The following is a 12,606-nucleotide window of genomic DNA, read 5'->3' as shown; positions in this document are numbered from 1 at the left end:
TGCCAGTCGCAGTCAGGATTACTTCGCAAAGTGATTGACAGTAAAGGACTGTTTAGGGGAGGTAACTGGGAGTGACGGCAAAATCACAGACATGTCCCGGTCTTTTTTGGGGAGTGTCACTGTCATAGCCTACGCCTGCAATCCCATATGAGGATAGTGGTTCAGACGGCCATTCTGCATGACCATAGGGCTACTCATTTATCGAGTCATCTGCAACGGTGCGTATTTGTACGCTCTTACTTGGATCTGCTAAGCTGCCAGTGGGCATCTCAATGCATTTCTAGGCATCTACAGCATTACCATACTGTAGCACCGCAGCTGTCTGCTGGATCACAGCTGCAAATACATTAGAGTACATCTCTGACTCAGGCCCAGAGATTGTTATCAGCATCATTATACACTGAGGCACAGTCAGTTCTAAAGATAAGTAGGAGCGTCACTTAGCGCAGCAGACTCCGAGCACTAGAGTAGACTCAAGTGCTATGCCAGAGTCTACTGCATATGCGCAGGTCACTGGGGAAATGGCACAGCAACAATTTTCCCGGTGATTTTCCTACTGCACCTGCGCAAAACGTCCAGAAAGTGACCGCGTGGCCATTTTCCAGGTGATTCGTCTAGCGTTGCCGATGCAGGACTCCAGAGAGGTAAGTATTTAATAAGGCACCCTAACAGTCCAAGTTTTCAGGATATCCATGAATCAGCACAGGTGGCTTAATTAACACCACAGTGAATTTGTTTTAACCATCTGTACTCAAGCATAGTTTTTATTAAAACCTGCACTGTCAGACTTGAAGAGTTTGGGAACCACTGATTTAGTGGAAATATCACTGTTCAATTATGTGTATGTTTGAATGGACATGAAAGTACAGATTTGTACCTTCCATTAATGTAAACAAAAAAATACAAAGAAAAACACACACAGACACACGAGACACATGCATACACTTTTACAGTATATCTAATAATATTATAAAAGGCTTTACTTTTTTAAATAAAACAATTTTTATTCAAGTAATACAATATATTATTAATGCAGTGGTTCCCAAACTCGGTCTTCTTGGCACCTTAACCAGTCAGATATTAAGGCAATCCATGCTTGTGCATAGATGGTATAATCAATTTGACTGAAGTACTAATTAAGTTACCTATGCTTAACCAAGAATTTCTTTCAAACCTGGACTTATAGGCTGGGTACACATTAGACGACCGGCAATCTTGCCGATGGTCACAGCGATTTACCTTCACCCTGTACCATGCAAGATTGCCCGTAGACAATACCCGATGTTATGAACTATGGAACGATACCTAGTTCCGTCCTTCATTACACTGCACAGCACCGTATATTATATTGTTTGTTTGGCAGTGCAGCACAGCCGATCACACGATATAGCATGTGAACTGCGAGTGTGCGCAATTGCGGGTACACATTAGATGATGTGCCTGATACATACTTGCCTACTTTTGAAAAGCAGTTTCAGGGACATCATACACAGTAGTAAAAAGTGGCGCGCTGCGTTGAGAGGCGTGGCCAGCAGCGCCCAAACGGCATTCCTAGATCCATCTATGGGCGTATCTATTGCCAATTTGGTGTGTTCTGGGCCAAATTATATTACAATGACTTAATGTAAACACTTGGCATGTGACACTGTAAATCACCCAAATATTCTGTATTGCTGACATGGAGGCAAATTTATGTCAGTACATTTCCATATAGAGACAGGGTCGTAAGGGGGCCTTGCAAAAAGAAATGTGGACAAAGTAAGAACATGCTCCTCCGCAACCATTCTACTTAAAATGCTTCAACCTTCAATTAATGATGTAATATATAGATGACCTTTCAGCACTCATCCTAACCCACTTCATGCTCTTTCCTCCCTATCTTCCCCTTCTGTGTCATGCTTGTCTGTCTGCCCCTCCCCTTAGAATGTAAGCTCTCATGAGCAGGGACCTCTTCCCTCATGTGCTTCTCTTTACATTTTCTTCTACTCTCAATACCCCATTAGGGCACCTAACAGGGGACTGCCAACTCCCGGCAGCTTATTGGGAGTGCTTTAATCGCTATTACAGCTATGTATATAAATCGTGTCCTTGTCCTGCACTGTAATGTACTGTAAGTTACTTGTTTCTTGTTCACCTATTATTTCTATGTACTATGTAAGGCGCTGCGGAACACTTGTGGCGCCATATAAATAAAGGATAATAATAATAATAATGACCACCCAGCATTTCAGATTACATTTGCTGTGATCACCGGCACAAATGATCATATTATAACACATCTTACTATACGCTGACACCCTAGCCCCCCCCCAACATTAATGTCTCTACTCTGCCACACTGACATTCCTAGTAGATCTCCCCCTGCCACACTGACATTCCTAGTAGATCTCCCCCTGCCACACTGACATTCCTAGTAGATCTCCCCCTGCCACACTGACGTTACTAGTAGATCTCCCCCTGCCACACTGACCTTACTAGAAGATCTCCCCCTGCCACATTCACATTAATAGATCCCACCATTCACAGTAATAGAAGCCCCCACACACACAAACACACTAATAGAATCCTTCCCACCCACCCCACACACACACATTAATAGAATCCACCACCTACACTCACACATTAATAGAATCCTCCCCCCACACACATTCACATTAACAGATCCCCCCTCACACACATTGATAGACACACACACACACACACATTTACATTAATAGATCCATCCCACACACACATTCCCCTCACCCAGGGCCGCCATCAGGGGGGCTGTCGGGACTGGCACAGACAGACAGCGGCTCCTATCTCCCGGTGCCTGCTCCTACTGTTCCGTTCACTCGCTCCTACCGCTCATCGCCATTCAGCAAAGTGAGAGGGAATGACCCTCCCACTCCTACCGGCACCTGCTACCACCCCCTTTAATTAAAAGTGATAGGGGGCCCTGATCCTACTAGTGCAATCCCCGGCCCACTACTCCCCCACACAATAAAAATGAGTGACAAGGGAGCCAGCCACTCTGCCTCCTACCGACACACCGTCTCCCAATGCAGCGGGTGTACAATAAAGTTTGTTTTTGTGGGCTGGCGCATCTGATGTCATGACGTCACGGCGTTGAAGGAGAGAGGAACTGTGACACATTGAGGACAGAGCAGCCAGAACAGAATAAGGAGGTAAGTGACTACCATGTGGATGCGGAGGCTGGCTAAAGACTGGCGACGAGAGGCAAAGCGTGGCTGGAGAGACAGAAGGTAACTGGCTGGGGATAGGGGCACACCGCAGAGCTAGAGAGATTTGTCTAAAAAAATATGATGTAGGAATAAAGTGGGGTGGGGGGACCCTGTCTATTTTGTTAGTCCCGGGCCCCACGATTTCTGATGGCAGCCCTGCAGCACTGACAACAACATATCTCGCTGGAGATTTTTTGGCTCTGAATTGTGAAACACTCACACACAGCTCCTCAGGCTCAGAATTGGCTCCTCCTCCATCTGTCCTCCTCGGATATGGCTGGGCAGAGAATGCTGGGAGCATCAGTCTCTCCCAGCAGTCTGTGTGAACTTTCGGCGGTGAGTCAGCTGTGTGCAGGGGCAGACTGGGGAGGCATCTACCTGTAGCAAAAGGACTCCCTGCCTCTGCGTCTTCACATATTCAAGCCCAGGCCCCGCCCCATTACATCTGGACTCACACATGCGCAGACTGGATTTTCTGTGGGGCAGTGGGGAAAGCGGGGGATTACATTTGTGGGGTTGCGGGAGCTCCCACCTTAATTCGGAATTCTGGAGGGTAGGCATGCATGGCCTGCTATATTGTTCCAATCCGCGTCAAAACGATGTCGGACAATATATCGTCTTGTGTGTACCCAGTCGTAAGGCCCCATACACGGCACGATATATGTGCCGATCCGACGGATTGGCATGATATAGGTGCTATATCGGGCCGTGTATGGGCACGATATCGTACCTGATATCATGCTGCGCACTCCTGCGGGATCGTACATTGCATCCCCAGGTCTTCCTGCAAAACCATCTGATCTGGGACGCGATGTACGATCCCATTCAGATGAAGGAGGGGGAAGCCGGCATATCATGCGGTCTTCGGGGACCGCACGATGGCCGGCGGTGACAGCACGATCCGTCTGCCGATGGATCGGCAGTCGCCCTACACGGTGCATCACACCGTGTATGGGCACCTTTAGTGAGCCTTGAGGACCAAGTTTGGGAACCACATTTGCAGAGAATTCAGCTGACAGGACAAACCTTGAAAACTTGCACCCCTTAATTGCTGGAGTAGAAAGTAAAGAAAGTCAGGGCTTCACATATAACAAGGCGCTGCTGACTTTTTGAATAGCTGGTACCTTGTTGCCTATGCTCCCCCTGGCTACTGCTGAATTCAAATAATGACCAGGAAGTAATAATAAAGCCCTAATTGCGCTGCATACAGTCCTGCAACTGCAATACAGTGAATAGCATATTATACAGCAGCACAAATGTCCAGAACATCCTGAAACTTCAGAATGTCAAATATATGATACTGCCCAGGACACAAGTCAGGGGCATATCTATAATGGGTGCACACCCTGCACCCATATTTTCTAATACTTACCGCTCCGAAGTCCCACGTCGAGTGTCGCAGCCCTGCACGAAACACCTGGAAAATGGCTGCTGCACCCATTTTCCCGGTGTTTTGCATATGTGCTTTGGGGAAAATAGCGTCAACACCATTTTCCCAGTGACCTGCGCATGCGCAGTAGACTCTGGGCACAGACTAGTGCCCAGAGTCTACTGCAGCGGTCAGTCTGCAGCCGGCCACCTGGGAGAGAGGAGGGGGCCCGGGAATGCACACAGGCCCCCTCCACCTAGGACACAAGTCCTAGGTGCCAGGATTACTTCTACTAGAGAATGACCTACTCCCTCAATGCAGGTGGGCATTTATTCTATCACCAGGGATGGAGCCAGGGAAGTGCACTAATTTTCTACATGTATATGTTTATCTGCACCCAGTAGTGGCTCCAGGCACAGGCGCTGTTTCCGGAGGGCGCAGGAAACGCCCACCTCCCTCCCAGCGCTATGGGATATATTTAAGCTCAGGGGGAGGGAGCGGAGGCGGGAAGGGGCGGCAACACAGGACGGCGCTGGGAGCAGCACAGCCTAGCGCCGGCCCTGTCTGCACCTCTAAGACGGAGAGCTCTGTAAATGGATCACTTCATTCAATTCAAAGCTCCTTATTTCTAGTATAAATACTACTATTTATCCTGAATGGGTCAATCTCCTGGACTGGATTCTCAATGAGGGGAAGAGGGGGCTTCTATGGTTTTGATTTTGATATGGAGCTTTGCATTTATAGCCTATATACAACCAGACGTTTCAGCATTTGCTTGTTTCCACAAAAGGCTCCTGATCAAGGGGCTGTAATTACAGTGATATTCTAAAAAGCATGCTCCTTTTCCAGTGATCAACTTTATGTATAAGCCTCTGGTGACAACATAAATAGGAAAATTAAAAGCACATGACCCCTCCTTTAAAGTCAGACTTTGGGATCTATTTACTAAGCAGTGTTAGGAGACAGAGTGAAAAGTGATAAGAAAGTGATAAGGTACCAATCAGCTCCCAACTGAAAAATGACAGTTGGGAGCTGATTGGCTGGCACCATATCACTTTCCACTCTGTCTCCTAACACTGCTTAGGAAATAGACCCCTTTGTCTTTTCGTACCATTACATTTTAGTAGTGACTGTGGATTTTCCTCATATACAGTACCTTAACATTACATGCCAAAGTTAGTACCTCATACTTAAATATTTCATATTGTGACTTTAGGCTTAGCAAAAGCTTTATAAACAGGATGACATTTATTCAATGAAACCTCTGAATAAACATGTATTTCTGTGTACCAATTATAAAGTATACTGATGGAATGCTTTTTTCCCCTCGCCAGAATCAGTTTAATTTGCCTTAAAGGGGGTTGCCCATCATTTAACCATGAGACTTTGCGCTCCCAACTAGATGGTTATATGAATTACTTATTGCTATTATACAATTAAAAGCAAACTAGTGCAAAGAAAGTAGTATGCATACAAGTGATGAATTACCTGAAAATAAATCACAGAGACGTGATAGTACATAATGTAATATAATTTACCAACATAATATACAAAATAGCAGAACATAGGAGTGACACAAATATATAATATATGAAATTGAACCCTACTTTTTCTGTATTACTTGAGGAAACAGAATATTATTAGCTCAACTTGTTATTGGAGAGTGGAGACTAAGGGCAAAATTTGCTAAGCGGCGGGTTCTAAACCCCAGCGGTTTGGTGGCGGTTTTGCTATCTGCAGATTTTCTAAGGCCAAAACCGCTGCAAAACCGCTGTCAAAACAAATTTTAGAATAGAACAGGGCTGTCATTTAGAAACCACCGCCAAACCCCCGGGGTTTAGAACCCACCGTCAAACCGCCACCAAACCACCGGGGTTTGGAACCCGCTGCTTAGTAAATTTTGCCCTAAGGGCCTAATTCACTACGGAACACTATTCTGCTTATACGCACGCAACACTGTAGCTAATATCAGCGGTGATATGTAAATGTTTGCATTCGCATTGTGATCGCAGCCTAACATAAGGACACCCACTTCCCATTACTCACACCCATACACTTTGGCAACATATCGAAACAATCGGTAACATCGAGTAACATCGGACCCATATGGACAGGTAAGGCAGGTCGGTCCGCACTCAGGAATTGCTAACTTCAGTGCACGCTATGAGGCCTCAGGCTGCGTATGGTATCGCTGTGGATAATTTATGCACTCCCCTGCAATGCCGTCCCAACACACTGGCACATCTGCGTTCGCCCGACCACCCCCCGTCACACCCACAAAAGGCACTTCCTGTCAATCACTCTGGGATGGGTCTGCATAGCCTGTGCGATCGTAGTCCAGATCGCAATAGCTAGTTCACGTATGCACACTGCTATGCATACGCATGCGCAGTACACAGCAATCGGCCAATTGCGTGTGTATAAGCAACTGTGATCCTTGCTGAATCAGGCCCTAAGTGCACGGTTTGGATGTGCCAACACCTACTTCATTTTTGCAGAAGGGACCTATCCCGCTCTCCTGAATTGATGATGTAGTGCAGAACACAAATTTGTGCGTATTCATGATCTAAATTTAGCATAAATATATAACTACATACCTGTCACTATATGTATTGTGGATGTCTATGAAACGGGCAGTAGCATTATACTATACTGGTGAGGGCTGGAACACCATGGAACTAGCAATCTGATGCTCACGGTAAGAGCCCTCTGAATTAGGGGCTAGCACTATTGAGTTTAAGAAAAAATCTTAATTTTCCATTTGGAATAAGATAAGGTTTTCCACTTTCCTGCCCATGAACGTTTAAAGGGGTTGTCAATTAAAAGCAAACAATTTCCTTCCCCATAACTTTTATGGCACTTGTACAGTATAATATTATTATTGGGATGCAGTTGATATGCCTGCGGACGGGATGCTGATAGTCGAAATGCTGACGCCAGAATCCTGCTGCCTGGCATAATGTTGACGCTAATAGTCCGATGGTCGTCAGGATACTGGCATCGGTAACCAAATGTCCAAACGGCGGTAAGTATGCGCGCTTAGCCGGGGATGGAGGGTTTAGGATTAGGCACCCCTGGGGGACTTAGGGTTAGGCACCCCCCAGAGAGGGTTAGGGTTAGGCACCCCCGGGTGGAGGTTAGGGTCAGGCACCCACCTGGGAGGGTTAGGTTTTGGGTGCGGGAAGGAAGAGTTAGGGTTAGGCACCATCGTAGGGAGGTTAGGGTTAGGCACTAGTAAGGTAGGGTTGGGGGGTGAGAGGGAAGGGTTACGCTACTTACCACCCCTAGTCAGGATCTTCACCATTCGGCATTTCAGCCGCCGGCATCTCATACCAAATCCATAATATTATTGTTTTTTCTACATACATATCTGGTGACTCAGTGTAGTGCTAAGATTCACTAAAATATAACACAGGCTCGTACCCATAGGTATTGAAATGCAATAGTAATTAGGTCATGAAAAAATCCATATGCTTTGTCCTAGTTTAGTGGTGCAGTCTGAGATGTGTGTACAGGTCCTTTTACCTGCAATACTTTTTAGTTTTATATTATCAGTTATAAGTGTCTTTGGGGCATATTTACCACAATCTGTATCTCAGATGAGGATGGGATGGAATAAATGTTCCCAAATTCACAATGCGATATCTGAATACATTGCAATGATGTATCAAATATCGCATGTAGACACAAGCTTGTGAGAAAGCTCTGTCCCTGCGAATCTCTCCCCTGCACTTTTCACAAAAAATACCCTGAGTGTTACCATGCATGTGCCACCTGAGAGCTGTGTCCCACCTCACCGATTGGGATGGCAGTCTTCCAATGGATTCACCATTTGGGAGGTATATTTGATCACTGCTACTCTACAAACCCTCGCACAACAGATGCTGTTTCAATTGTAATCCTCCAAACCACAGACTAATAACTGGATCTAAATACTGCATCCAATGTGTGCCAGTTTGTCAGCTGCTACCAAATTGCAGTTTAGTAATTTTCCCCCCATATCTCTCAAACTCTATGCTGTAGTCAGGGCCGGATTAAAGACCACAAGGGCCTAGGGCTGAAAATGATCAGGGATCTATTGTGAGAGGAAGGTGAGCTGTGACCAGTGCTGTGAGGATGTTGGCAGTGCCATGTACATTCCCTACATTATCAGCTCCAATGTCTCCATAAATACGTAAAAATACAAAAATGACATCATATTGTGTGAAAAATATAAATACAATTTTATAATTTATGGCCAACTGTGGCCATCTGGGCAGCTGGTCATCATCATGCAGTGATTATGATGGGCCTGTTTTCATGTGGAGGCTTGGAGCTGTATTCCCATCCACCCCATTGTTAATCTGGCCCTGGCTGTAGCAGAAAACTGTTGACACTAACGCATCCAATCTAAGTAGTAAAGATACATAGTACATAGTACTTGAGTGGAGAAATGACATTTTAAAAACACAAAGAAAATAAATTGATCTTACATTTTAAATATTTCTACTCAGTTAAGTGTATAGGCTTCAAAAATGTAAAATACATCCTCTACAAATGCACATTTATATATAGTCTCATATGCAAAGTGCAAAAAGGTCAGACTGCAGCACAAACTCCTCATATACAGTATGTGACGGCAGTGTGTGCTGGTGCTCCTATGTGTACAGCAAAGTGATATCAGCATTTGGGGAGGAGCAGAAGATTGCACCGGACCATAGAGAAGATGGGCAGAGTAAATTGCCTGCCAACTGTGGAGTAACCACGTTGGTGCACATAGTTTTCGCAGTGCAGAAGGCAAACAAAATTTAATTCTGTGGAGCAACATTATTGAAATGAGATTAAAGGGCAAAGGTAGTGCATTTTTATGCACAATCATTATTACTCTGAATATCAAGGACACATTTTGCACCTGCCAGTTGCACTTCAGAAGAAATGTACAATGACATAAAAGATCAGCACTTTCAACTTTTACTGGGCATATGACCTGTCTGATTCAGAATCTGTCATACAATTCCAAATTCTATAAGATACTTCCTGAGCACTGCTTCTTTTGTATCATTAAACACTTTGCAGATGTTTTCTGTATCTGTAGCACAAGTTTCATGGACATAAAGTGTGCGGGTTACATCCTTCTTCACCTTTCCTGCAACATCAAGTACTTTTGTTTTAAGATAGATCTCTTCATAGTATCTCATTATATATTTTGTAGCGGCTTGGGCATCATGGCGGGGACCTAGGATAAAAAGCACAAATTATTCAGCTTGTACAAACATTACATTATAGATAGAACTTCCATCATCTCCATAGTTGCCAAATGTCGATGTGACAATTACAGGATTTAAGGATTTGCAGCTGGAAGTTTTTATGTGCACAAGATAAAGCTCTCACTTCTATACCTGATCTATTGGCTTTCTCTGTGCACTGTTGCTGCCCTTGTGTGACTACACAGGTTGACTTCTTTTCCAGCGGATCTTATTATTGCTGTGAGGTATGATATGTTGTCCACAGTCAGTGGCAAATGCAGGATTTCTAGAGGGGGGTTTCCAAATGCTTGATTTTAGAGTGAGTGTGGCCAGTCCATGAAGAGGGTATAATTAGCACTGATCCAGCTTTAATATGCGTCATACAATGTGTATTGTCTGTCATAATTCTAGCATATACAGGATCACAGTAAGTCATTTGATGCGGCAGTAAGCCATCCTGCCTAAGATAAATGTTTTTATTTTAGATGTGGGCACCATTCCAGAGCATTGGAGCAAGTCCGGCAGTCTGGAGTAGCAGCAGAATAACCTAGCACTTCCCTGAACATATATGTACATACTGGGCTCTATAGCAGTAACAGTGCATGTTTTCCAGATCTCCTAGTTGGTGCACAGGTTATTTAGAACTGGCTGATACATGTTAAAAGATCCACAGGTGGTGCTAATTATTTCATTTGCGAAACTGAGAAGAACATGTAGCACTAGTAAAATTCTATTATATTACTATTTCTACTGTGGTCATGGCATGTGCTGGGGAGGGGGGTTTCCAGGCAGACGGAAACCTCCCTGCGTTTGCCTATGACAGTCATAATGTCGCCATTTATCATGTCAACATGGTTATCATTTTCAAAGTTGACCATCATCATGTAGATATTGAAGAAATGTTGACATGTTAGAATGTCGACATATCATCCTTGGTGGCACAGCAGTGATTTACCTGCTCGTGACAGCTATGGCGCGGCTTCTTGGTCCCGGCAGTCATGTGACTTCCAGGTCAGACCTCTTATGCTGCAGCATTCCGTTGAGTAGTCCTTCACTATCCCTAAATCTCTCCATGTGCCTAACTCTATCCACCCCCTGCAGCATAACCCTCCTGCCACAGGGCCGGATTAAGCCTTCGGGGGGCCCGGGGCACTTATAAAAGTGAGCTATTTTTTCCCCTCTTGTCAGCAACGCCCCTCTGGCTGTGCCAGCTGAGCGCCTCCTATGCGAGCCCCTCCCCCTGCACCTCCATGAGGCAGCCGCTAGAAGAAAGTGAGGCTTTCCCGTTCTCACAGTATTTGGTTCAAATAGCTTTGGGTGTCGGGGTGCTAATAGACAGTTAATCTCTTTGGGCAGTGAGGGTGGGAGTGATCTGATGGATGCTGATAATGTTACGTAATAGTTTTATAGTAGAGTATGTCAAAATAGGCCAAGATCAGTATAGTTTTGCGAGATAGATATTGCAGGTCAAAATGGAGAAACCACAGATAGAGATTAATTATGAAGATGAAAATAAATGAGGTACAGAGATGGTAATAGCATGAGAGGTATTAAGGGGGTATCCACTTAGCGATTTAAGCCAGCGATTGCACAATAACGACATCGTTATCGTGCAATTGCTTGCAAATCGCGCTTGCATCTGGCAGGTTTATGTCGGAAACGACCAGCAATGCGCATGCCCGCTGGTCGTTTCAGACATCTATCATCGCCCGTAAATGCTGGTAAACCTGACGATCCCGTTAGGTTCAGCATGTGCGGCGAAGATGGTTGTGCCTAGACTGAACGTTCAGTGTAGGCACATCACTAAACATGGAAACGACAGCACGATTACAATGTTATAATCGTGCTGTCATTTCCATGTCTACTAGTGGGTCAGTGGGTGCAGACAATGTTCAGGTCTCTGTGGCTGCAGCCTTTGGTACACAGTATATAAACTGTATAAAGGAGACTGATTCCTCCTGCTCTGATGGATTTATTAGGAGAGCTGCTCATGCTGGGGCCAAAGGTGCAACACATCTGCCTGATATTGAGGAATCTGTTATATCAGCTCTTTAGGACCAAGAAGAATCCTCCCTCCAGTCTCTCAACCTCTCCTCCTGGTGTGCAGTGGCAGCAAATATCTGTTATCAAAACAGTAGCAGCCCTTATCTCCCACCTTCACGGACTCTCTCTCTCCCCCACTATGCCAATTTGTTTCTCCCTCTGCTCTGCACTATCCTGAGCTGTGTGTGCTGTCAGGCTACAGTGGGAAAGTTGCCACTTTTACTACTGTACCTTATAGCTCTCATATGCCATCACATCGGCATCTGCAGCTCTGTTCACGCTGCTTGCATGGATAGATCACTGTGCCTGTGCGGAGCAGAGGGTGAGGGGAAGGCAGCACAGTAGCCTCTGTTGTCTCCTCCCCTTCCCCTGTCACGTAGAGCTGCAGCTTGATGGTGACTGACAGTACTGTACAGGAAGCGGTGATGATTGGTCAGAGAGGGCGTCTGCTCCCAGCAGCAGCATGTTCCTCTCAGCTGACTTTCCTGGCCTGGCTGTAACCATAGTTGCCAAGTCCGCTTATAACAAGCGGAATTGGGCTTGTTTTTTTCCCAGTTGCTTGTTTTTTTGGATGGTTGCTTGTTTTTGGGCTTATTTTTTTTTAGGTAGCTTGTTTTTGGGCTTGATAGCCAGGTCCCACTACTAAGGTGAGCAAATGTTATATAGCTCCTTCACCAATCCATTTATGTTTAGCTGCCTGTCTGTATGTATATCTCTCTGTATATGCAGTTATATAGATTTGGTT

General features: G+C 45.2%; 1 protein-coding gene across 5 annotated transcripts in view; it reads right to left on the bottom strand.

Annotated features, from left to right (window-relative positions):
* Nucleotides 1-6,137: 6,137 nt before the first annotated feature.
* The window catches only part of LOC148517595 (guanine nucleotide-binding protein subunit alpha-15-like), a 112,460-nt gene continuing 105,991 nt past the window's right edge, over nucleotides 6,138-12,606 (bottom strand). For all 5 annotated transcript variants that reach the window (XM_088478454.1, XM_088478455.1, XM_088478457.1 and 2 more), the window contains exon 7: nucleotides 6,138-9,808. In XM_088478454.1, the coding sequence (XP_088334580.1) occupies nucleotides 9,579-9,808 (230 nt within the window). In that variant the 3' untranslated portion in view covers nucleotides 6,138-9,578. The remainder of the gene's footprint in view (nucleotides 9,809-12,606) is intronic.

This window comes from Taudactylus pleione, unplaced genomic scaffold, assembly GCF_031769625.1.
Source record: "Taudactylus pleione unplaced genomic scaffold, aTauple2 ptg000214l, whole genome shotgun sequence".
In the NCBI taxonomy this organism is placed as follows: domain Eukaryota; kingdom Metazoa; phylum Chordata; class Amphibia; order Anura; family Myobatrachidae; genus Taudactylus; species Taudactylus pleione.
The sequence above is the reverse complement of the archived record's forward strand: the minus strand, read 5'-3'. Positions and strand labels throughout refer to the sequence as shown.